Here is a 25602-nt window from a genome sequence, read left to right on the forward strand (position 1 = left end):
CAGAGAAAAAGGGAAAAAGGGAGACAGGGCTAAGGCGGGGAGACACTGCTACCCCCTCCAGGGACCCATGCAGCATGCAACATTATTACAATTATTGAAAATCAACAATAATTGCAAAGGGCCATCTGAGAAACATAACATTTTAATAAATGAAATAAATACTCCAGTACATGCAAGGTAAAAACTTGACATGGGGGTGGGGGAGTGGGCAAGGGCAGGGGGGAATCACTCTATAGTGTAAATTAAAAAATAAAACACACACTCACAGTAGCTTTCCCCCCATTTGCAAATCACATGGCAAAGTCATACTCTTTCCACACCAAGTATACGCCTAATCCAACACGATTGCTTAAAAAAAAAAAAAAAAAGGTAGCTACATCCATGTCTAAGGAGTGAAAACTGAGGTAACCTTTCTTTTAATTAGGAAAAAACAGAAAACAGAAAGAAAAAAAAAGGACCCCAAAAGAAACAAACCCATGACCTCCTTCCTGCCCAATTGGTAAGAAAATTTAGTGGAGGAACTCCAGAAGAGGGGCCGGGGCTGGGTGCCACCTCCGGGTCCCTGCTGGGTGTGCGTAGGTGGGCAGTGGGTCCCCCCGCGCCCACGAGTGTCGTCGGAGCGCATGGCCCCGCTCTCTGGAAGGTTCCTCTGGAGCATTCGACATGGAGGGGGGGCTTCCCCTGGGATTTCTTTGGTATACATGGAGAGGGGCAGACAGTAAGTATCTTCCTCTAGTCTGGGGTGGAAGAAAGAAGGGGGCGGGTGCTAATTCACAGAATTGGAATTCACTGGCGGTAAAGTCCTGGGCGAAGACCTCTCCCGTAAAGCCTGAGATAGCAGGGTGCAGCCTTCAGACACGGCGCAGGCCGAGTTCCTCAGCCTCTCCCTGTGGTCCGACATCTTGGCGCCCCCGTCGGGGTGCTGCGCCAGATCCCTGAGGCACTGGGTCAGGAGCACGCAGGCCGACACCACGCTCATGGCGCCGCCCAGGATGGCGGTCTGCACCGCCTTGCCCTCGGCACTCACGGCCGCCGCGCGACCCAGGAACTGCGGCTCGGTGGCGAAGCCCACCAGGGCGCTCACGGCCTGCACCAGCGGCCCGCTGAAGAGCGCGCAGCGGCTGCGGGCCAGCTCGCTGGGCGCCGCCTTCACCTCGCGCACGCAGGCCAGCAGCGCCGACGCACTCGTGCTCATGCACTTGACGCCCAGCTTGAACTGCTCGCGGGAGAAGCGGTCCCGGGACTTGTCGCTGGCCAGGGCGCACGCGTCCGTCAGGAACTTGAGGTTGCGCGACAGGCCCTGCGACACCTCCAGCAGCAGCTGCGGCGTCATGTCGGCCAGCGGGGTGGCGCGCAGCACGGCGCAGCCCTGCTCCACCTCGTGGCGGCAGCGCGTCACGCGGTAGCGGTCCACCAGGCCCGGCTGAGCAGGCTGCGCGCCCGGCGTGGCCACCGCCGCCAGGTAGGCCGCGTGGGCGGAGCACTCGGTCAGCGACACCACCAGGTCTCCCAGCTCCACCAGGCTGTCCCCGGCCTCCCCGAAGCGGCCCATGTTGAGCTGGCTCTGCACGTCGTGGGTGAGGATGGAGAGCCCCTTGGTGCGCGCGATGATCGTGTCCCGGCACTGCTCGAAGGACTCGGCCCCGGCGCAGGAGGAGGCGGGGCCCTCGAAGAGCACGGGCCGCGCCTCGCTCGACAGCAGCAGCAGGTCGGCCACCAGCTGCATCTTGCCTTTGCAGTGGTCGCAGACGGACACCAGCCTCTTCCGCGGCTGCGAGCAGGCCGCCCCGACGGCGCTCGCAGGAGCCGGAGAAGCCGCCTCGCCAGTGGGCTTCCCAGCGCTGCCGCTAGCCATCGCGCCCGGGGGGCACTGGCATGCCGCTGGGGATCCCGCTACCGCCGCCGCTGCCACTGCCGCCGCCCCCGCGGCCGTCGCGACTCAGCTGGCCAGGGCCGCGGTGCCTTCCCCGCACCATCATGCCATCCACCGCGCCGGGCGGAGGGCACTGGGCTGCTGCGGCTGCCGGAGCCCGAGCGGCGGCGGCGCGGGGCGGGCCCGGGGGCCAGAGGACGCAGGAGGTTCTTCGGGGCGCGGGGAGGGGCTGCAGCGTTCGGCCTCCTGGAGGGCTTGCAGGAACCATGAACCGGGCACAGCAAACTCACGGAGCGCGCTCCTCGCCGCCGGGCTGCCAGGAAAGTCCCTTCTGCTGGGCCGCCGTCGCCGCCAACGCCGCCGCCGCCTTCCTGGGCATGGCCCGGCCCGGCCGGAGCGGGAGGGCGGGAGGGGGGGGGGAAGCTGGGAGTTGTCCTTCCTTCCTTCCTTTCTTTGAAATCAAAATCCCTTCCTCGGGGAGGAGCGCGGGCGGCGGCTCGGGCGGGCTCTGCTGTCAGCCACCTCGGGCTCGGCGGCGCACGTGGGCTTCAGGCGCCCTGACCCCGCCGGGCGGCACTTGCCCGCGACGGCGGCCGGGGCTGGCGCCGCGGGGCGCGCATCTCCTGCCCCCAGCTCTCGGGAAGCGGCGCCGGCGGCGGCAGAGCCGAGGGTGTGGCCGCTGCTGGCGCGGCCGCGCCGAGTCAGAGTCGGGCGGGAGGCTGCACTGATTGCGCACAGCGGCCGCCCCGCTCGCGCGCTCGCCCGCCCGCCACGCCCGGGCGCGCCGGCCACCGCGGCCGCCCCTTCCCGCCTCGCCGGCTCACAGCGCGCGGCCCGGCGCCGAGGCGGCACGCCCTCCCCGACCGCGCGCCCCGCGGCCGGCCGCTGGCTGTGGGCGCGAGTCCATCCCGGTCGCCTGGTCGCCTGGGGCCCGCGGCGGCTGAGCTCTCCCGAGACCCCGGGCCCTGCGCATCGGACGCCCGGCGCGCGTCTCCCCGGCGGCCGCGCCAACTCAGAAGGTCCCCGCGGCGCGGCGGCCACCCGCCCGGGCCCCGGCTCCTGCCATCTTCGTCAACCTCCAACTTCCGAGCGAGCCGGGAGAAACTGAAAGGAAGGGCGGGGGCCGAGAGGCGGAGGGGAAGACGCCCGCCTCCTCTCCCCGCGCGGCTGCTCCTCGGCGCGGGCCGTGGGTGCGCCGCCGCCCGCCGGGGCCGCCCGAGCCGCCTCCTCCCCGCGTCCGCGCCTCGCCCCCGGGCTCGCCGCCGCCGCCGCCCGGCCGTCACCTCCCTGGAGCCTATAGAAATCTTTTGTGTGGCGTCACCGCCTTTCGTTTAAATCCCGCTTCCTCCTCTCGCCCTTCCTCCCGCCCCCTCCGCCGCTCCCGGATGCTTGCGCGATGCGCTGCTCCTCCCCCGGGAAGCTGGGTGGCTGCGGGAGGACGCCGCCGCCCAGCGCGGAGCCGCGGGCGCGGGCCGGGGGTCCCGTGGGGGGCGGGCGGGGGCTGGGGGCCGCCCTGGGCGCACGGCCCCGGGTGGGGGGGGGGCGCGGGGCGCAGCCTCCGGCGGCCTCGCGGGGACCCCGGGCCGGACCCGGACTCCGCGCTTCCTCCCCGCCCCGCGAGCGAGTCTGGAAGGGGACTGTTTCTGCCCCGAAGGGAGGAGGACGCTGCCCCCCGTGCCCGGGCGGCGTGCCGGGGGCCGCTCTGCGCCTTCTGCGGGACCCGGGCGGGGCTCGCCAGCCCTCGCCCTGCCCTTTGTTGTGCGTGGCCTCCTCCGCGGGGGTGGGGTGAGGTGGGGGGGGTAGATTCTGCAGGGCTGTGTGGGCCGAGGAGAGCACTTGCTAGGGAGTCGGAAGAGCCGGCTCGGGGCCCCTCGTGTGCTTGGAGCGCGGGCTTTGAACCAGACTTCCTGGGGTCAGCCTTTTCTCCAGCCGTCTAGTTCTGTGACCTTGTGCAAGCCCTCCCCCCAAGTGTCCGTCTCCTCCTCTCCAAGTCAGACTGTGGGCACTGACTGCTCGAGTCCCTGGCTCGGGAGTAGTAGCGGGGAGAATCAGGAGCCTCCCTCCGCGGGCGTTCTCGTAACTTGTGTCTTCAGTTCGGCGGCGATGGGATCAGAGTGGCCACTGTTCACGAAGACGAACAGCCTTTGGAGGTAAACCGCGCTGTCCGGTTTTACGCAGAAGGAACTGATCCGCTGATGCCTCCAGCGCCTTCCTAAGGACAGGAGGAGAGCAGATGGCCCGGCGAGGAGCCCACTCCTGACCTTTTTTCGTTGAACCCAGACCTTGCCCTTCAGGAAGTGGTTGAAGCACCTGGGCTTCCTCCCCTTGGGGTGGGGTGGGGGGCACCTCTCAGTCCAGAAACAGGCCCTCCAGGTGCCCAGCACCAGCTGGGTGTGTCAGCCAACGGAAATGTTTGTTCCTCTGTCCCTTCCTAGGACCCACGGTCACCTTTTTTTTCCAGCCAGCCAGTTAATATCACTTGTTACTAAGATGACCTTGCAACTTACCGTCCAAACTGAAACCGCTCTGAGAGTGAATTATATGCTATTAAAAAGTTAACCAGGAAAAACAGATACAGACCTGAATGGGTAGTCACCCGACTTAGAACAGAGAGTGTCCTTGGATATTTCTAGAATCTAGACGAACCCACTTGTTTTGCAGCCAGGGCCCATAAAACAGACGGTTTTCTCAACAAGCAGCAATTACGTAGGATTAAGCCCTTTTAGTTTTCTATGATTGGAAACCGGGTGGACTGATCAAACTCCTAACGTGGTAACCCAGGAAAGCACCCTATTCTTATGTAGCTCCAAAAAACATATTAGGACAAGTCAAACCCTTCCCGCCATACCTAGTGGGTTCATGAAGCTTCTCTAGGATTGGGATTTTTCCCCAAAGCTACTTGGAACCCGGGGTGGGGGGCTGTCTCCCTTCTGTAGATGTGTCTTCTCTTTGCTGGACACCTTGTACCCCTCGAGGAACTGGTCACGCGTAGAAGTTTCTACTATGTTTGCATTAACTTTAAAAACTTACAGGATTAGGGGTGCCTGGGTGGTTCAGTGGGTTAAACCTCTGCCTTCGGCTCAGGTCATGATCTCAGGGTCCTGGGAACGAGCCCTGCATTGGGCTCTCTGCTCGATGGGGAGCCTGCTTTCCCTTATCTCTCTCTCTGCCTACTTGTGATGTCTGTCAAATAAATAATAAAATCTTAAAACAAATAAATAAAACAAAAACTTACAGGATTATTTTCTTGGTGTCTCCTCCTACCCAGACCCTTCCCGGGACTGCCTCCACCTTCCTTTCAAGTTACCTGACTTTCTGCTGTGGCCCATTCAGTCCACAAACACTGGACACCTACCGTGCAGCAGCCCCTACACTAGGCACCCATGTTACAGCAAAGTAATGAAGTCCTCGAAAGGGTAGAGCCCAGAGAGGCAACACAGCCGCACAAGCAAGTTGTCACAACGTGGTCACTGGCATGGTGACCGCAGGGAGGAAAGGAGCTGCCTCAGAGATAGTGGGCCACACGGAACAGCCCAGGGGCAAGTGGGCGGGGTCACGTGGTCAGCTGTGACCCATGAAATGGGAGGGAAGTGATGTGCCTTCCTTTCAGCCAAGGCAACGCAAAGCAGATCTGCGGTTCTCCATTCTCTCTTGCCCTGCTCTAAGCACTCGGAGACGGTTCTAGAGGGTGCAGCTCCAAGACGGTGGGGTCTCCATAAGCCCAGCGGCTGGAGTGCACGGTGTGTTGACCTGTACGGGACATGCGACAGGAGCCAGGCAGGAGCCCTGAGTCACACCACAGACCCTCGGTGATTTGTCGCTGTAGCATATGGCAGTCCAGCTAAGTTAAGAGCGGCCGTGTGTGCCTCTCCAGTCCCTGGAAATCGGGGTATCTGTTTAGAAACCTCACTCGTTACCCTTTCTGACCCTCTCTGAAAATATAACATGAACCCAAGGTACTATGCGAAGTGCTTTTCATTACAGTGGAAATCGGGTGAGAGAAGCTGCTAACACGGGCTGAAGGGTTGGGGGGGGGGGACAGTGGATGGTGCAGACAAGCGGAAGCCCGGGCCAGTAGGAAATAGCGCGGCCCCTGGAGAATGTATTCTCAGTGCCCGGCCTGGCTTCGTGGGAATTTAACAAAGAAAGGAGCCCGATACTGAAAGACAGCTGGTTGAGGGTTTGGGTTCCGGGAAGCCAGGTGGGACCGACAGGTTGGGCCAGCCGGGATTGGGGAAATGGGCTTTCCCTCCTTTCTCGCTTATTCTAGAAGGTGTGTCCACCCCCTGGACTTTGAGCAGGTATTAAATAGCGCTATGAACACTATTTGGGTTTGGCTTTTCTTTTTTTCTTTTTTGAATTGTGGCTCTATATTCCTTACATAAAACTTTCCATTTTAGCCATTTCTCCGAGCTTAGCGCTGGCTCAGCAGAAGCGCCCACCACCCCCACCGCCTCACCCCGCTTGTCGCCTTGCTCTCTGGTGTATCTTGCTCCCAGCCCATCAGAACACCTAGGGAGGGTCTCACCCGTCCCTCCCGCATGCTCCCCATCCCCCTGCCCGCCCCCACTCCTTCCCTCTGGCCTGTCTCTCTGTTCATCTGAAGCTGAGTATGAGAGCAAGGCCGGTGTGTGGGCCGCTGACCAGGAGAGGCTCACGTGGGCACCCAGCTCCCAAGATCTGGGAGACCAGGAATGTTCTCCTGTCTAGCTCATCAGCGATCCCTACGTAGAAGTGGAGGTTGCTTTCACAGGTAAATTTTCTACCTCCTTTCCCTACTGGTAAAGGATCTCGAGGGGTATTTTCCAGAATTCTTCTGCAGGACAGAAAAGATAAATGCCAAGATCCAGGCTTCAGCTCCCTGAGAGTAGAGTTCCTAACACTGATCATGCCTAGTTCTTTTTCTGTCTCTCAGGGTGCCCAGCACCTAGGAAGTCAGCAACTACAGATTGCCTCGCAGTCTCCCTCCACGTGGAGCCTCCCTGACCCCAATACAGACTCTCCAGCACTTCTGCCCCTGGTGTGCCCAATGCATAGAGTGGCCCTTAGCACGGGGTACTGTTTCCCCACAACCCCGGCCCCTCTTTAAGGATGAGGACTTGATCCGTCCCCTGTGTCCCCCACACCCAGTGCGCTGTGTGGTCATCAATAAATTTTGTGGAAGAGATAAAAAAATGAATTAAGCTGTTGGCCATTCTTTGCAAGAAAGGCATGCTTTTGTTGAACCCAAATCCTGCTGGCCGCAGCTCTTGCTCAGCCATGGACACAAAGTCACGGACGTTCACCATCCCATGGCAGGGACATGGCCTTTGGGTGTGGTCAGGATTTTCAGCTCATGGCTCTAGGGTCGAAGCGTAGGCCTAAGGCCTATTCGCTTAGCAAGTGTGTTCACCCCAGTTCTCTTCTAGCTTGTGGAGAGCCCAGGGAGATGATTTTCTGGAAACACAGATCGTGAGTTCACTGACTGTCTTTGCAAATCGCTGTGCCAACAAAGTGTAGGGAATGTCTCAGACAACACAGATAAAAAAAAGTCCTACATTTTCTTCTAGCAGATTCCGGTCTGATCCTGAAGGTTTCAAGGCAACTGCAGTATTAGGGATAATTTGAATTAAGTGTATTGTTCTGAGTACTCTAGTTGAAATTAGACTTCTTTCCCTTACAATGTTTAGGGGCAACCCTGTGTTTACATGTGTCTTACCCCTTTTAAAACACAACTGATTTGAAATCCCACTCCTTAGAGAAAACCATTAGAGACATAACTGGGCTATTTTCCTATGCAGACATATGCATAGCTGTATGATTTTAATACTGTTCTATAATTTTATTTAACAATTCAAACAAACATTTCTAATATGAACAGATGAACACCTGTGGATCCTAGGTAACGACTGTGATGTTTTCCATTGCATAAATGGACTACAGTTTGCCGTCTGTACGTGTAGGTTTTTCACAGTCTGAAGTCACGGAGCATGTCAGGTCCTCCTGCTTTGTGGAAAGCGGGACATAGGATTATGACAAGGGGCGAATGAAACCATACATCTAAAGGACTCAGGGGACTTTGTGCCACGTGGTAAGTGCTCGATTTTATTTGCAGTACTCTTGTTTTCATCGTCTGTCTCTTGAAGTCCGTTCTTGGAAGCAGAATTGCTAATTCCAGGGCGATTTTCAGATTCTCCAGATCATGGACTTTTTTTTTTTAGGATTTTGATACTTTTCACCTCATTCTCATGTAGAAAGACTGTACCCCTGGAAGCGAACGGGTCTGCTTATTTCCTGAGCATTATCAACAGGGCACAGGACTTGAATTTATATTCGAGCTCAGATGGCGGGTAAACTTATATATCTTGTTTGAATTTGCATTTCTTCACTACCTAATGAGGTTCTGCAGTTTTTGCTCATGTAGATGTTGGCCATGGACTGATGTTGCACAAATAAAGAGAGTGTGTGTGGCCTTTCCCCTTCTTCGGCCAGGGAGTTTGTCTTTTTCTTGCTGAGTTATAAGCTAGTTTGTCTCTACCCCGTCGGAGCTTAATGTACTTTTTGCCTTTTAACTTACTGTCACCGTGTTTGGCAAACACGGGTTTTAACTGTTGTCTCATTAGACGAGTCCTACTCTTTTGTTCACAATTCATCAGGTGGTTGGAGGTGGACTCTGGGGCAGTCACGTCTCTTCTGGAAATCTGGAATTGCTGCGTGTGAGTAAACTGAGGGGCAGCTAAACCTCGGGAGATTCTATTTTGCCTCTCCTTGCACTGGATTCAGAAGTAGCCAAGTGAAGATGGTAAAGAGCCATGGTCTTCCCATGTCCACTTTAGCTCCACCCCCTGGACCCTCCTCCCACTGAATTTAAAGATTCAGACTTTAAATGGTTCATGTTTGGTGCACCAGAGTCTCCAAAACCACGCTGTATCCTTTAGGTCATAGGCGCCCGCTTTTCAGCATCCTGAACATCACAACTGCCTGGTTCCCGACACCACAGGCAAGTCTTTTTGCAGCCCCCAGGCCAGGCCTCCCTGCTCTGTTGCTGAGTGCCACAAGCCAGGATAAACCCAGATTATCCAGACGGCTGGATGTGAGATTCTACCATCTGCAGTCACGGAACCACTTGGAGGTGGGGTTAGTATTAAACCCCCAAGCAGTGAGAAGTTCGTGGCTTCCTTCAGCCCATGACCGTGCCGTCCCTCTCACTTGGGCCACCCTCCTCTCCTGCCCTCCAGCACTGCCTCGGGCCTGGGCACCTCTCTCTCGTCCCATCTGAGCGCCCCTGCCTCCAGCGTCCTTTCCAGTGGCTCTTGCCCAGTTTCACGATGTGACCGGCTCAGCGATTACCCCAGTGGGTGCCACATGGAAGAAAGACACATCTTATCATCCAAGGCACCTGGGACCTCTGATGAATGCTATAGTTCCCAAACCAGCATTTCCTCTTATTTAAAACGGGGATATTATTACCATCAGATCCTCCCTTCAGGTCCTGACCTCTTGGAACCCGCACGACACCGACTGCGTATCCTTTATCTCCTCCGCTGCATCGCGAGCTCTTTCAAGCGGGGACCCTGTTACATTAATCCTTCCAGCAGTGCCTCACCTGCTGGACCGCAGGCCCTCGATTGATCAATTCTCACTGAAAGTTGAACTGAGTCAACTTCCAAACACCAAAATGGTGACAGTGAAAAATCAATCCAGTTGTTTTCACATCAGAGGATTATAAACTGAATTGATTTGTTCCTTCGATGAAAGTCAGTAGCCGTGGAATTTTTTTTTATATGATCCCAAGAATTTCTGTGAAACACTAAATGACCCTCTCCCCCACTTCCCCCCGGTATAACCAGATTCTGTGGCCCAGGACTCTCCACACGTTTGCACCTTCGCTTGGCAGCTGGCAAAATAAATGACCAGCGGGACCCCTCCCAGCAGAGCACATGACCGACCACAGCTGCTCATGTGTTTTAGCCGTGACTGAACCGGGACAGGGCTTCGAGCCACTGGGTGGAGCCGTGTGCCCTGGGGAGAAAGCTTATGACATTTCCCCTATGATTTCAGAAAAGAAAAGAAAGGAAAAAAAGAAAAGGAAAAAAAAAAACCTCTTTTTCTTAGAGTCTCTGCTCCATGTCAGTAAAAACATGTCATGGTCTGTATACATAGAGATGCATGTGTGGGGACAGGCAAGGTCACCGGGCTTTGCAGCGGGACAGAATTCACACACAATTGTCCTCAGGGTGAAAGGGAGGCACAGACACGTCCACAGCCACCTCCTCTCTTCCCAGGATAACACAATCCCGCTTTTATCTGGGGTGACAGTGTATACAACTAGAAGACAGTCTCCCAGCCTCCTCTCTCTCTGCAGGGCTCGGCTCTGGCCAGAGACAGGCAGAACTGAGCAGGCTGCTTAAAGGAAGCGAAGTCGGTAGAAAAGTGGGGTCCTTGACACCTCCCCTCCTTCCACTTTCTGGACGCAGGGGCTCCAGTCACCATTGCGGAACCCGCAGTGAACTTGAGGAGAGACACCACGGCCTGTAGAATGGGGCAGGGTAAGGAGGAGGCTGGGTGCCAGGACACTGAGGAGCTGCAGGACCAGCCCTCCGGGCTTCTGTTTCCAACCACTTCTGAGCAAGAGAAATGAAACACTGACAACAAAGCCCTCTCTCTGGTCGAAGCCACTTTAAAAGGAGTGCGGTTTTCTGTTACATGCAGCTTAGGAGTCTAATCCTAGGAAGTGGGGATCTACTTATTTGCTAGGGCAGCCGTAAGAGCGTGACAGAGCAGGTGGCTTCAACGGCAGGACACACTTCCTTACTGTTCTGGAGGCTGCAAGTCCCCAACTGAGGTGTTGGCAGGGTTGGTGTCTCTGGAGACCTTTCTCCTTCACTGTGCACAGCCGCCTTTTCCCTGTGTCTTCCCATGTCTCTCCCCTATAGGACTGGGACCTAATCTCTTCTCGTAGAAGGGCATAGTGCATTGGGACCCATCTTCCCAACCTCATTTTAACTTAGTTACTTCTTTAAAGACTCTGTGTCCAAACACAGTCCCATTCTGGGGGACTGTGATTAGCACTTCAACATAGGAAGTCTGGGGATGATACAATTCAGCCCATAATAGAAAGCATGAATACAGAGGTTTATTGTGGCTCTTTTTTTTTTTTTTTTTTTTTGGTAATAGCATAAAAATTGGTAGTAAGTGTCCATAAACGGGGGTGGGGGTAATAGGGGAATAAACTATTGGTGTGTTAATGGAGAAGCAGGCTATACCTACTGAAGAACGAAGAAGGGAAGTTCATCTGTCCTGTTGCGAAGTGGAAGACACTTCAGGAGCCAACATGCTTACCAGTACGTCCCCTCTGCCGTAGACATACGGGTCGATGCAGCGAAATTCGAACGGACCCCGTTTGCAGTGACCTGCTGAGGTTTGTGATGCACAGAGAACGACGCTGGGGTACCGTGGTGGGGCGGAGGGGAACGCTTGGACCTGCGTCCTGTCGAGTATCCTACAACTGCAGTCAGTGATTCGTGTCTTTCTTGCGTGGTTAAAACTCGGAGAGAAAGACCAGCGAACGCATCTCTGGCCCCCGCTCTTCTACCACAAGAAGCAAACACACCAAAAGGATCCAGCCTCGGAAGGCATTAGTCCGAGCCTACAGTACTGGGTTAAAATCAGACGAAATACTGAAACTGTCCTAAAAATAAAAAGTAATCTTTTTTTGGGGGGGGGGGGCGCTGGGGGGTCCTCGCGTGCCAGGGAGGGCGGCGACCCTGCGAGGCCGGCTGCACCGAGCGCCCAGCGCGTGCAGGCGTGGCCTCCGGACGGGCCGAGCGACCTGCCGCGCTCGCAGGGCGGCCGCGGGAGACGCAGAGGCGGCGTCCGCGCACACCGGCCCGGCTTCCCCGGAGCCCAGGCGGTCCCAGGACTGCAGCTCCGGGCGCTCCCGCAGGCCGCACGGCGAGGCCCCGCGAGGCGCTGTCCGGGGCTCCCGGAGGCCCCGGCGGCGCTGGTGGACGTGGCCTGCGCGGCACGGAGAAGAGGCCAGGCCTCCGCGAGCGGACCGGCCGGCGACCCGCGCTGACCCGGCTCGGGCAGACACCCCCATCCCGACCGCGGGAGGGACCCTGGGGGCGGGGCGGGACCAAGATGGCGCGGGGGCGGGGCTCCTGGAGGCGGGTACGAGGCGGGGCCTGGTAGGCCGGCCCGGGGCTGGGGGCGGGGACAGGAGGGGGCTGGGGGCGGGGCTGGAAGCTGGCCCGGGGCGGGGCTAGGGGCGTGTCTGGGGCGGGGCCCGGCGGCGCGCGCATCGCTGGTCTCCGCGGCGGCGGGCGAAGATGGCGGCCTCCGGTTGGGCGCGCGCGGCCCTGGTCCTCCTCTGCGCCTCCGACCTGCTGCTGCCGCCGCTGCCGCCCAGGGCCTCCGCTGCCGAGGGCGCGGCCCGGACGCCCGGCGAGGCCAGCCCGCCTCCGCGGAAGAAGAAGGACATCCGCGACTACAACGACGCGGACATGGCGCGTCTCCTGGAGCAGTGGGAGGTCCGCGCGCGCGCACTGGGCCGTCCCCGCCGCGTCCCGGGCCCCGTTCCCGCTGACCCCCGGCGCCCTCCGCCGCCCCGCCCGGGGGTCTCCCGGCCCCCTGACGGCCCCTCTGCCCAGGCCAGGCCTCCCTGCTGGCTGCCGCGCGCGAGCCGCCGCCGCCCCCCAGCGCCCCCGCCGCCCCCCGCCCCAGGGTCCCCCCAGGACGGTCCTGTCCCGCTTTCCGGGCCACGCCGGTCCCGGGCCGGCCCTCACGCCTCTGCCTTTCGGTACCTTCGGTGCGGGGGCCCCCGCGGTCAGTGCGCCCGGCACGTGGGGAGGGGGCCCTTCCCGCTCTGCTCGGGGATGGGGGTGGGGTAGGAGGGCGAGGGTCATCCCTGCTTCAGTCGTTGGCCCGACTTCAGGTCAGCAGGACTTCGGGCTTCTCGCTGCTGTATTCTCTGCCGAGAGTTTTGTAGTTTGGGGCGGGGGGGGTGTCTTCCTTTTGGGAGCGGGGGTGGAAGCAAGGGCTGCTGGCTCTCAGGAAACTCGCTTTTCCTTTAAAGGAGCGGAGGCGTGTTTGCGAGAGTGGGTTTTCGGTTCCTTAGTGCATGCACCCGGGTGTGTAATCTTTTTAGAGAAAGTTCAGCAAAGGAGAACATGTGCCTTTTTCCCTTGCAAAGGCGGTTGGATGGTCCCGGCTGATTGGCGTGGCTGGTGGAGTGGAGTCAGAAACGTGGGTTCTGCTCACTGTGTATCTTGGGCAAGCCCTGTTTCCTCTCCAGGCCTCAGGTTCCTTATCTGCAGAATGAGGTTTCACCGGATGAAGCCTTCCCCACGCTGGTGTCTGTATTTTGTGGGTATCTCTGTGCACATGGTCGTGTGATAGAGGCTTTCCGTTTAAAATACCGTCAGAGGAGCTGGGCTGGGAGGGAGCAGACTTGGACTTTCGTATGTTATCAGCCCTGATGGCGAGATTGGGGTGGATTTGGGTGTGCACCCCACGGACAAGGAGGGAACTCTGTGCGGCAGTTCCTTCCCCCTTTGCTGTCTCTCTTTATGGACTTGAGCAAATAAAGGTTTTGATCCGCCAGAGTAAGAACACTACCTCTTGAAGAAATCCTACGCTGGAACTACTAAGACTGGGAGCTAGGCAGCCGGTGGGGGTGGGGGGGCGGTGTGGTGGAGACGAGCCAGATGTCCCACTGTCAGGAACTAGGTGACAGGACGAGTAACCCTGATACAAACTGGGAACTGCTGAGTTTTGTAAAAAAGGAAGAAAGTGTCTTGGGACTTTCAAAAGGTCCCAGGAAGGAAATGGCATTTTAGATACTGGAGGAGGGTGTGGGAGCTGGGCCACAGGAGCTGAGGCTGGGGCACGAGGGAACGGGGCAGGTGCCAATGGTAATTGTCCAGGCTTTGGAATCGGACTGCAGGGTCTCAGAACACTTGTGAGATTCGCTACGGGAGAACCTGTCCATGCTTTAGTTTCCTTATCTGCAAAATGAAGACGTTAGTCATACCCACCCCAAAGTAGCGGGAGGATTAGCTTTAAGAAAGCCCAGATAGAAGGTAGGGTAGCGCAACTCCCACTGGAAGCCGTGGGCATGTGAATCTTCTGGTAGCTTAGCTGGAAAAAGCTCTGTCCGAAGTTAAGGGACCAGGTCGGCCTGGACCTCGAATGCTCTGGGGTCTGCACTTTGTTTAGAAGGCAGTACGCCGTCGCTGATGAGTTTGATGACCCAAATACTGGGATACAGGGACGCTCACATGTGATCATCCCTACCTTTGGACGGAAGTGTGCGTTCACCCTCTCGTGTTCCCTCTGTGCGGACAGTTTTCTAGCTGAGAGCATAGCATCGGTGTAATTTTCTGCTGTTCATTTTTTCACTTGATAGATGGAGCATTTGCCCATGGCTACTGCATGGTGTTCATCATACCCTTTAAAGGCTTCGGAGGATACCCTGGAGCGGGTGTTTCCGCTGTGGGAGGTTTTCGAGTAGGGGATGTCGTGGTTAGAAAAATGGGTTGGTTGGCAAAGGTTAGGACGGATGGGCAGGGAGAGAATCTGAAGGTAGAAACGACTCCTTGGTTAATGTTTACTGAGTTTTCGTTAGCTAACCGGACTGCTCGGAGCACATTCACTCATCTCAAGCTCTCGCCCTGTTTTCTAGATGGTGACAGGGAAGCTCAGAGAGGCTCAGTAACTTGCCCAAGGTCACACAGCAAGTAAACTGGATTTCAGACTTTGTCATTTGACTTGCAAGGCTGTCCTTTTAACACTTTCACTGCGGTGCCATCCACACTGGTGAACAGAAGTGCAGCTGACAGGTAGCGAGAAGGGCCTGGGTTAAGCCAGAAGCTGCAGGATCCAGTGGAAGGGAGACACGTGAGAGATCGTACGCTCAGCTTGGTGGCTGGTGGGTTGTGTGACCAGGCAGGAGACGGCATGATCTGCTCAAAGCACGGGTGTTGAATCAGCTTTACCGCTTGGTAACTGTGACTCTCCCTTTCCTTAACCGTAAAGCCAGAAACATCCCCCTTGGCAGGGTGCGGGATAGACCAGGTGAGCTAATGTTTACAGACACTCCCCCATGCCCACGCCCCCCAGCTATGATTTTTCCTCCCCCAGTGGCGAACCCTGAATCCATCCCCCAACTCCTTTCCACCAGTGGGAGAATTGGTGTGCCGTGGAGAGGCCTGCCGCGCGTGTTGGGGGTGGGGATGGGGCAAGGGAACGCTTTTCTGCTGTGTTAGACTCAATGCTGAGTCCCAGCTGGTGTAGGAAAACCAAAGGCTCTGATGACACTTTACGGTAGGGGCAGGTTGCAGGGAGGGGTTCCAGAGCCAGCCATGTGGGCTTGCTCTTCTGTGTCACCCTGCTGCCATGTGGCCTCAAGTCACATTTGTCTTCTCTGAGCCTCACCTACCCCATGTTCCGTGGGAGCCTTGTAGGGCCGTCCTGCAGGCTGGGCCCCCGCGGTTCCGTTCATGCTCGTGTGTTACCGTCAGGGACCTCGGGAGCAGGGAAAGGATCTGCCGGAAGGGGAGTTGAGCTTTGCAGTGGAGAAGTGGGGAAGCCGCTGGAAAGTGCGTAGAGGCAGGGCTGGCCTGGGTCTGGGAGTGCCTGGGGTAGGGGCTTGATGGCTTCCTCAGAGAGAGAGATAAGGACAGTAGGTCAGATTCCGCAGGGAAGAAGCGGCGGGACCAGTAGAGCCATAGAGCTGGACTGGTGGCCATGCTGTGGCGCTGTTCTACCCCCGCTTATTCTGTAATAGAAACACACATAAAGCTAGAAAATGGAAATTTTGTTTGAAACGGTCCGTACCCTTGCTCTACGCCCTGGACTTCTGATTACTGAGTTTTCATTAAATGCCTCCTGTGACCTACTGGACTAATTTCCTGAGCTCTTAAGTGAAATCAGTGTGAAAAACGCAAATGTCCTAGGTTCCTGAGCCAGCCAGAAGTCTTGAGGTGTTTTAAGGAGACCGTAGCAGATGTTACAGAGAAGTAAGAGTCGAACGAAGACGGAAACAGCTGGGGATTCTGGCGGCCAGGCGGTCCCGCTTGATTGCGTCCGTGGGGTTCCCGTAGGTGGTTGGAGGCGTGAGGCCTGGGGCCGGCACAGGCGGTTTCCTGCTGGTCTTCATGTCGTCGAATCCCCAGACCCTAGGAGGGAGATGCCGCCCCCCCCCCCATTATAGGTGAGGAAAGGGATTTTCTAAGCCACCCCAGATCCCCTCATGGGACAGCTGAGCCCCTGGCTGCAGATCGCCTTCTGCGCACAAAGCAAAAGGAGAAAGAAAACCGGTCAGGTGGGAGGGTCGCAGAGTTGAGGAAAGCTTGGTATGTCGTGAGCCGCCACACTGGCGGGGCCATGGGGGTCACCTCGCTCTGCTTTCTTTTTATAGATGAGGAAGCAGGCCCCGGGGGTAAGGAGTCCTATGTGAGGCCAGCCAGGTGGTGAGGCGGGTTAACGCTAGATCCCAGATCGAATGAACGGGGGCCGGCTCCAAGCTCTGCTGTAGATGGCTCTTGTGCTCCCCCTTTATTGAAAATATTTTAAAAGTCCGTTATTGTTGGTTTGTCAGGAGAACCATGGAAGAGCGACGCAGGGACTGTTTCATTTTAGCTTGGTCGTTTTTCGTTTTCTTTGGTAACCTACGTATTGAAAGGTGATTCACTTGCCGCACAATTCAGCCATTTAAAGCGCGCGTGTCAGTGGCGTTTTCATAGGGTCGTGCAGCTGTCACCTGCCTCAAGTTTAGAACCTTGTCATCGCCCCAGAAACAAAATCTGGTCTCACCCCCCCTCCCCCGCATCTCCCATCCCTGCAGCCAGCCCCAGCAGCCACCAGTCTCTGTCTGTTCTGGACATCTCACCAGTGGCTTCACACACCAGGTCTTCTGTGAGTGGCTTCCGTCACTTAGTAGAGTGTTTTCGGGGACCACCTACCAGTCATTCATTTCTTTTTATGGCTGAGAATAGTATTAGTCTTTTCTCCGAGGAACTCTGGCTTTTACCTATTTTTATTGATCAGTCTGTTTACCTGCCTGCCTACCTGCCAAAAGTCACGTGTTCCCTCGGTGCCTCCCAGTCGCACGCAGCCTGATGCCACAGGGAGTGCTGGTCCCCCTTCCGGGCCTAGAACTCCCTTCCCCGAAGTGGAGAACACGATTGCTGTTATCCTTATTATATTTACTTGTCCGGGGGAGGAAGCCTAGAATTCTCGCACGGTAGTTTGAGGCTTGCTGGTTCACACCACTGCAAGAACCAAGCCTGTTAACTAGAACTGACTGACTGTTCTGACTGTTTAGTCTCTGACTGTTTAGTTCTGACTGTTTAGTTCACGTTGGTATACGTGGAATGCAGATGAATTTTGACAAAGGGATACACCTGTGTCATCCACGCCACCACCGAGATAAGAGGACAGTCCCGTGACCTCAGAAAGCTCCCTTGTGTCCCTTCTCAGTCCACCTCATCTCATTCTGCCTCTCAGGGGTCACCACTGTTTCTGGTTTCTGTCATCCTAGGTTAATTGTGTTGGATCTTGAACTTTAGATAGCGAGCTTGCAGCACGTCTGACTTTTGTGCTCGGCACATTGGTCCCTAAGTCCTGTCTTTCCGAGGTCTGGGACACATCTTTGCTGTGTTGCAGCTCATGGTAGGACCGAAGGAGAACATGGTCATTTTTACACTCTGCCATGCTGGGTAGATTCCTCCAGAGGAAAGCGCTGATAGCCATCATGCAGGGTCTCTGGTGACCTGGGGTGACCGGTGCTAAGTCCCGCTGGAGACTAGGGCTTCCCCTAGAGGTTGAAGAAGGGTGGGCACTGGGTTTCCTTTCTCCTGGGAGAACTTAAGTCGTGCACGTGTGCGTGCACCTGCCGGCCAGCGAGCGCATCTGACCACGCCCGTGCTCTGCTCTTCTCGCAGAAGGATGACGACATAGAAGAAGGGGACCTCCCGGAGCACAAGAGACCCTCAGCGCCTATCGACTTCTCACAGATAGACCCGGGCAAGCCCGAGAGCATCCTGAAGATGACCAAGAAGGGGAAGACGCTCATGATGTTCGTCACCGTGTCCGGGAGCCCCACGGAGAAGGAGACGGAGGAGATCACCAGCCTCTGGCAGGGCAGTCTCTTCAATGCCAACTACGACGTGCAGAGGTAACGCCGGCCAGCCAGCTGGGGACGCGGCAGGCTGTGCCGGGCCTCCTCCCGTGGCCGCAGTGGCGTGTCCTTGCTGATGGTCCTCGCCTCGTGCCCTGGCCTCTCCTGTCTCTGATTTTCTCTTACCGTGTATTTCTTTCTCTCTCTTTCTTTTTAGAAGAGCGTTTATTGTTGGTCACAGCCAGCAAGCTTTTTTTTACTGTCTCATTTGATCCTGAAGTTTTCTTTCTTTTTGTATCTTTAACTTTCCTGCTGTCGGGGTGGAGCGGACACGCTATGTCACGCGAGTGTCAGGTGCCCAGCCTGGCGCTTCAGCAGCCCTGTGCTCTGCCCCTGTGGGGGTGGCTCCCGGCTGTCATTACCCAGCTCTGTGACGGGGCCTCGGGCCCTGCATTGTGCCTTTGTCCCCAGGAGGGTGGCGTTAACTGTCACTTTATCTGAGGGAGGTGGAGCAGGTTAGCGTCCGCAGGGCAGATGTGGCACAGCCTGACCGTGTGCCCCCAGGTCCCTCCGTGGGGGCCGCACCCACGCTCAGGCTGGGAGCCGAGGGCTGGGGGAAGGTGAAGGGCGCGGTGCTCGCAGCCCAGCGAGGCCCTCGGCCCAGTGCTGAGGATTTGCCTTTTTCCTCCCCAGTAGCGGTCCTGAAATTCAGGGTCCTCCTGTGTCCCGGGTGCGGAGAGAAGAGGGGTGACACAGTAGGAGGGAGCAGTTAGTGCCCGCGAGGGCGCGCTGCTCTCTGCGGCGGGACCAGCTGCGAGGGGCGCTGGGGAGGTCAGGGCCCTCTGAGGGGCGGGGTGCGGCCCTTGGGGATTTGTGCCCCTGGCCACACTGAGGGGCCGTGTAGGCCTCTGTCTGCTCGTCTTCACCCCTGAGGACCTGCTGAGTGTTGGCCTACGTGTGACCCTCCAGGCTCGGGATCTCTGTCCGGTGAGCCAGTGTATCTCTGAGCCTTCACGGCCCCCTTACCGCAACCCAGCCGAAGCCCGTGGTTTTCACCCTTTGTCTGCCGAAGGCTTTGGGCAGAGGAAACCTTCACTGGGTGCCTCAGGGCGCAGAACAGATTCAAGGGGTAACCGCCTCCCGCAGCCCCGGGGGTCCCCCCAGACCCCTTGCGGATGCTGTCTTCGCGCGGGCGTCCACACCACACATAGCCGGGTGCCGTGTGTGCGGTTTGAGCAGACGCATGAAACCCTTCCGTCCGCTAGTGCTTTTGAACCTTAATGTCAGTAGCTACTTTGCCCTGAAAACTACAGGTTTTTCTTCTGTAGTTTTGTTGGATTTGGGGGGGATTATTTTTTCTGGTTACATGCCGCGGAGCGGCTCTGCCCGTGAACGCTTTACTGGTGTGTGCTGACCTACGATCGCACGTCTCCGTCCAGGTTCATCGTGGGATCAGACCGCGCCATCTTCATGCTTCGGGACGGGAGCTACGCCTGGGAGATCAAGGACTTCCTGGTCAGCCAGGACAGGTGCGCCGACGTCACCCTGGAGGGGCAGGTGTACCCCGGCAGAGGCGGGGGGGGCAAAGAGAAGAATAAAACAAAGCGAGAGAAGGGCAAGAAGCAGCAGGAGGGGGCCCCGAAGTCTCGGGCCGCCAAGGCTGCCAAGGAAGACAATCGAGCGGGGAGTAAGAGGGAGGAGCTGTGAGCGGCCGCCGCGGCCCCTTCGGAGGAGCCCTCGGGACGGAAGACTGCTCCCCGGGCGGGGCGGCCACGGGCACCCCTCGCCGAGGACATCCTGCTTTCTTCTGGAAGTTCCCATAGGACCAGTTTGTGGTCCACGTGAGAAGAATTGTCTGAATGGCTTCAGGAAGGAAGATGGGGTCTTGTCATTCACATTGGACAATGACACATTCGCGTTTACCATAAAGTCACTGTATGCGGAAGCCCGACATGCTTTTCCCATTTCGGTATGGGGGTGTCACTGACTCCTACAGCCACGCTTCCGTCACCACGCCGGCCCTGGCCCACGGGCGCGCCGGGTCTGTGCGTCTTTCTTTCTGTTCACCGGGGCTGCCGCGTGCTGACCAGACGGACGCAGACTCGGCGGGACCGGGCTCTTCGGGCTGCACACGTGGCTTCGGGACTGTCATGAAGCCCTCCCTGGGAGCCCTGCGTGCACTCGGGGTTCTGAACATGCAGTGGGATGGCCTGATGTCTGACCCCCCACATCGGTGCGGAGGACGTCATGCGGCTGTCCTCTACTTTGATTCCCGGGGGGGCTGTCGGTACGTGTGTGGGTTTACGCAGTCGTCCGGGTCCGGGTTGTGTTTCCTGTCCTGCGTGGGGTTCGCGCGTGCCACGTCGCGGGATAGTGCTGAGGGTGGGCGGCGGGAGTCAGCAGGTGGGACAGGACCCCGTGACCTCGTTCTCCTCTGCCCGTTCTTTGATAAAGTGCCTCAACTTGTCGCGTCCTGGGCTGCGGGGACGCGCCACCCGCTCCTGCCGGGTGTGGCTGTTCGTGCGTCAGGCCGGCAGGATTTAGCTGCCGGTGTCATTGGTGAGAACTAAAATTACTTGTACAAGACTTCCGTTGTGACTTTTTCAAATCAAAAATAGCGCATGTGCGTGGTTCCAAATGTGACTGAGGAAGGTACAAAGTGACAAGTTCGTGCCTCCCCCTGCCACTGCCGCCTCTCAGGGGAAGCTCCCGTTAAGTTGTTTCTAAGAAAAAAAAAGTTCGCTCAACATCTTGTAGTGATGTGTTCCTTCCAGCCGCCACGTCCCCTGACTGGGCAGGTCTTCGGGTTCTCTGGGCTGAAGCGCGCCGTCTGGCTCCGCAGGTCTGTGCTGCGGCTGGACGGTCTCCCCACCTCCACCTGCCCTCCCGACCGGCCTAAAGGCGTTAGGCACGGTCAGAGCTAATCCCGGGGTCCGTGCACGCGAGCCCCCTTAGGAGGAGGGCTTCCTTGCGTCTCCCACACCTCGAGCGGGGTGAGGGGGGCCGGTGCACGGGGCTGGAGCTGCAGCCACCGGGCCTCGTCCCGACAAGGGCTGTCCGAGCCCCTGGCAGCCCCGGCGGCCATCTGCCAGCTCTGGCCGAGACAGCAACTGTTGTGGTTGGATCGTGGTTTCAGCCGGACGCCGGGAGTGTACCTCCACACTGCGCTAAGGGAGCCTGTGTTTCCTCATGGTCTTTCCACGTCAGGATGTCCTAACCTCACTGCTCCCCGTGTAACGTGCAGCCATGTCAGCCCGTGCTTGCAGTGTCTGAACATGCTGGGCACGTCTGGGTGCCAGGGACAGTGTAGATGCAGCCCCTGCTGTCCTGAAACGTGATGACCCGTTGGGGGAAGACAAGGACTCATCACGCACAAAACAGCAACTGTTAGATGCAAGAGGTGCACGGTGCCAGGAGGTGGGATGGAGGCAGAGGAACTGTCTGTGCAAAGGCCCTGTGGTTAGGAGCAGAGGAGGGATGGCAAGAAGGCCAAGAGGAGTCGGGCATAGTGCCCGTAAAGAGGGAAGAGGTACGCGGGTCTGACGGGAATCTGGGATGCCCTGAGGGATTTGGAGCTGCGACGCGGGTCTGACGGGAATCTGGGATGCCTTGAGGGATTTGGAGCTGCGTTGGGGTGAGCGTGAGACCATCCCGTTTATACGGGGCTGTTCTGAAGTACTGACCGCAGGGGGCCCCGGCGGTGCGGCTGGGGCAAGCTGGGGAGTATTGCAGGGGCTCCGGCCACAGCTGCAGGGGGCCCCAGTGGGCAGCTGGTGGTGGGGGTGACCTCCCCGTTGGCCTGCACACTGCCTGCCTGGGGACCCTTGCATTCTCTGGGTTTTTCCTTAGCACGTGGAGCTGCTGGAATATCTCGGAAAACTTTGATTCTTATCTGAAGGGCAAATCCCTAGCAGTGGAATTGCTGGAAGAAACCAGACAGAACATTCTGGTCTGTTCTCCCGAGCAGTTCAGTTCACGCAGCTCTCCGCTCCTCGCTTCCGCGTGCTGCTGGGCAGCGTGCCAGGTGGGGTTGGCGATGCAGACCCTGCGACCCCATGACCCCGTTGGCGGCCCTATACAGTTGGAGGCACCAGGCGGCCACACCTGTGCCCCCGGCCCCCCAACCCACGCCGACGGGTGAGCTGGGGAGCCTCCGAACACTTCCAGCCCCAGCCTCAGAGACGTCCCTGCTGTGAACTGTCCGGCCCGGCCGACATGCAGACTCACCGGCGTTGGGCAGGGGCAGTCCGGAACATCCACATATCCTGCTGATGTGAGTTAAAGGTTGTCGAAAACAAAGTCAGTGGGACTTTCTGACTTTCTGATGGGCAGTTCTGTCTTATCTAATACACCTGCGTGGTAGCCTTCGACTGTGGCCTAGGAGACCCGAGCGCACCGTCAGGTAGACCGCCGTGCTCCCTTCGCGCTGACCCCCCTGGGTTCTCATGGTTATTCTCTGGTTTTTGGTACTTCTGGTGCTCTCCTTTATATATTATGTTAAGTCCCTTGCTTTTTTTTTTTTTTTTTAAAGATTTTATTTATTTATTTGACAGAGATCACAAGTAGGCAGAGAGGCAGGCAGAGAGAGAGGAAGGGAAGCAGGTTCCCCGCTGAGCAGAGAGCCCGATGCAGGACTCGATCCCAGAACCCTGAGATCATGACCCGAGCCGAAGGCAGAGGCTTAACCCACTGAGCCATCCAGGCGCCCCTAATCTCTTTCTTAATTACCAACTTCAGTAGTGAGTACGGACCCTAATCAAGGCAGGGAGTTCACAGACCTTCCCCTACCACCCGATGCTTGGGAACCGTGTGCTGCGTGTACTGGTCCAAGACTGGCGGCTCTTTCTCCCGAATAATGCCGGCTTTTTCTCTCACTCCCTGGGGCTCCTTCCTCAAAGCAGACATTCAGTAATCTTGCTAGGACGTTTGAGTGTTGATCTTTCTTTCTTTCATTTTTTTAGCTCTCGGAAAAGATGGTGTTATTTTCCGTCGCAGATTCAGGGATTTTTTTTTCTTACCGGTTTGGAAACTTTTCTCTTTTCTTCTGCGTTGGGGTTTTGGGTACCTGTTTTTTTTCTCAGTTCTGATGTGGGTTTTTGTTTGTTTTTGTTTTGTTTTTAAAGGTGCATTCTTTTTTTTTTTAATTTATGATTTTATTTATTTATTTGACAAAGATCACAAGCAGGCATAGAGGCAGGCAGATAGAGAGGGAGAAGCAGACTCCTGCTGAGCAGAGAGCCCAATGCGGGGCTTGATCCCAGGACCCTGAGATCATGACCCAAGCCGAAGGCAGAGGCTTTAACCCACTGAGCCACCCAGGCATCCCTGTTTTGTTTTGTTTTAATTTCATTCTGTTTTTCATCTCAGCTGTTTTTATTAAAATTCAAGGCTTCATTAAGTTTTATGAACTCAAAGTCCAAATGGAGAATCTCCCCTTTGGGTTATATTTTTCCCCCCAGAATGGACTGTTTCTCTGGAATCGTCAGTCTGTTTCTTCTTTCATTGTTGTTTTGTAATCGCCAAACGTTTGGATGGCTGCCAGGTCATTGTTTCCCTCTCGCTCATACTTCGCGGACACAGCGTCTCCCAGACCTTGGCCCGCAGCATCTATTTTGGGTGGGTTCCGCCTCCCCTTGCTCCTGGTCGGAGTGTTGTTTTGTTTCGCTGGAGCTGGGATCCAAGGGCGTGGGGTGCCATCCCCCAGCTTTTCCACAGCCGAGTGGGACCAGCAGCGTCCTAGGCCTGGGGTCTGTCTCGACAGGTGCACTCTCGCTCTTGTGGTTTCTACCCAGTGGCCTGGATCCGTGGCTCCTCCCCACAGTTGCGGGAGAGGGTGACCCCCATTCCAGGAAGCCACTCGACACATCTTTGGAGAGTTTCTCGCACTAGCCATGGACCTTGGACCGTTGGCGCCTCTCTGGGAGGGTCTGAGCGGAGGGTTCTTCGCCTCGCTCCTCTGTGCACACCACGTCTTCTCCCGCGGCCTGCAGAACCTGGGTGCTGCCGTGGGCCAGTGGGGAGGGCACCCTCCCCACGCCCTCATCCTGCCCTGACACATGGAAGGGCGTCACACAGCCAGCAGCCAGCATCAGTCATATTTTAATGCTCTCTATAAAAAATACGGTAAAAAAAAAAAAAAAAAAGCCAACCCTGACAACAGCTTGATTGCATGAGAGATGGAACCGGAGAGAGCAGGGAGGAGCGTGGACAGAGGCTGCCGAGGACAAGCGTGGGGGAGGAGCAGGACAGTGAGGCTGCCGAGGACAAGTGTGGGGTCCGCTCGTTTCTCTCAAAGCAGCAAACTCTAGTTCCACATCCTCTGTTTTCAGAGTTCATATTCCCCGACTTCCCGGGTTCTTGCTTCCAGAGGAGGAACTGAAATCCTCATTTTTACTAAGATGACATGACAGCAGTGTTAAGAGAGCTCTATAAAAGGAAGAAATTCATCCACCAACACAGCAGCGGGAGCTCTCGAAGCTCCTGTCACCTGACCCCGTGTCCTTCAGAGCGAGATCGCTGCCCTTTCTGTTCCTGCAGATAGGCCGTTCCCTCTTGCGCTCGTCCCACACGCTGTCTGTTGTAATGCAGGGTCCACACGCCTGGCGTTTAGCGGCTGTGACGCTCCAAGGTTTCGCTGCGCCTTAATTTTGCTCACCAGACCGATGTTGGGGAGAAAGTTGGGCTGGACCGTGGTGTGAAGTCTGGTTCCCTTACAGCCTTCACCTCACCGTCGAGCAGCCCCTCTGACCTGCAGCCCAAGCCCGCCCTGCTCACATGGCTGACCCGCCCCCCTTGGTCCTGGCCATGAACCCGGACATGAGCCCTGAGCCCGAGCCCGAGTGAGCCGGCCGCCGAGTTGCAGAGAGCGGAGCAGCCAGACCGAAGGCGTCCAAACCTCTCTCGGTGAAGTTTCTAGGTTTGCCCTGAGTTTCTCACCTCCTGGGTCTTGCTTGGGCTGACACCGGAGCCTGAGGGCTCTGGATCCTGACAATCAACTTCCCACCGGAGCCAGTTTGCAGAGGTTTCTGCCGCAGGGCTCAGCCCCGGCTCTCCCTCATCTGGCGCCGGGCGCCCAGAGGAGACAGATCCAAGCAGGATGGGGAGCCCCGGCCCCGGGGCAGTAGCGGTGCTCCCCGTGTCTCGTCGCTGTTCTTTCCAGTCGCTCACAAGCACGCAGCGGAGTCATTTTTTGACTCCCTGAAGAGGAGTCCTTTGGTCCGAGGTTACTGGAACAAAGCACGCGTTCTTGTGTGCATTGTCACTTTATTTCCAGAGTAATGCTGACCGTGCCGGCCATAGTTCATTACAGACGACAGTGACTGAGTTTCCACGCCCCGATGCCGAGGGAGGTGTCGCGTGCTCTGTGCTTGCTCACGTCCCTTCCTCCCCTGCAAACGATTTCTTCTTCCGTCTCCTCATCTGTTGCTGGGTTCTGCCGGACAAAAATTGTGTGCTGGACCCTTGCTAAAACGACGAGGAAGACTTAATTTAGAACTGTCCCAGCGAGAGCAAGGGCACGCCCCCCGTGATGAGCGCGGGTGGGATAGGGGGTGGGTGGCGGGGAGCAGCTGTGTGTGGACCTGCAGCCCGAAGGCAGAGCCAGAGGGGCTTTGGCGTTCTCACTGAA

At 57.3% G+C, this 25602-nt stretch overlaps 2 protein-coding genes and 1 long non-coding RNA gene across 3 annotated transcripts; 2 read left to right on the top strand and 1 right to left on the bottom strand.

The window, feature by feature from the left end:
• Window positions 1-124: 124 nt before the first annotated feature.
• Window positions 125-3255, bottom strand: TLNRD1 (talin rod domain containing 1). The gene has a single exon (XM_082736510.1). It carries the CDS (start codon window positions 1853-1855, stop codon window positions 767-769), a length of 1089 nt encoding a protein of 362 aa, XP_082592636.1. The 5' UTR covers window positions 1856-3255; the 3' UTR covers window positions 125-766.
• A 2262-nt stretch (window positions 3256-5517) lies between these two features.
• On the top strand, window positions 5518-7052 carry LOC309867678. The gene is made up of 3 exons (XR_014313305.1): window positions 5518-5829; window positions 6274-6626; window positions 6789-7052. It is a non-coding gene; the product is annotated as an uncharacterized lncRNA (long non-coding RNA).
• Window positions 7053-12095: 5043 nt separating this feature from the next.
• On the top strand, window positions 12096-20724 carry MESD (mesoderm development LRP chaperone). The gene is made up of 3 exons (XM_082736720.1): window positions 12096-12384; window positions 17800-18032; window positions 19415-20724. The coding sequence occupies exons 1-3, from the start codon at window positions 12184-12186 to the stop codon at window positions 19680-19682; spliced, it is 702 nt and encodes a 233-aa protein (XP_082592846.1). The 5' UTR covers window positions 12096-12183; the 3' UTR covers window positions 19683-20724.
• The last annotated feature ends 4878 nt before the right edge of the window (window positions 20725-25602 follow it).

This window comes from Mustela nivalis (genome assembly GCF_964662115.1).
Source record: "Mustela nivalis genome assembly, chromosome: 6".
NCBI classification, from domain to species: domain Eukaryota; kingdom Metazoa; phylum Chordata; class Mammalia; order Carnivora; family Mustelidae; genus Mustela; species Mustela nivalis.

What these genes read in the sequence shown, in the direction of transcription:
- TLNRD1 (XM_082736510.1), bottom strand. Translation starts at nt 1,855, where the DNA reads ATGGCTAGCGGCAGCGCTGGGAAGCCCACTGGCGAGGCGGCTTCTCCG.
- MESD (XM_082736720.1), top strand. Translation starts at nt 12,184, where the DNA reads ATGGCGGCCTCCGGTTGGGCGCGCGCGGCCCTGGTCCTCCTCTGCGCC. An exon ending in GTCTCCTGGAGCAGTGGGAG is followed by an intron (nt 12,385 to 17,799) that starts GTCCGCGCGCGC and finishes CTCTTCTCGCAG; the next exon opens with AAGGATGACGACATAGAAGA. An exon ending in GCCAACTACGACGTGCAGAG is followed by an intron (nt 18,033 to 19,414) that starts GTAACGCCGGCC and finishes GTCTCCGTCCAG; the next exon opens with GTTCATCGTGGGATCAGACC.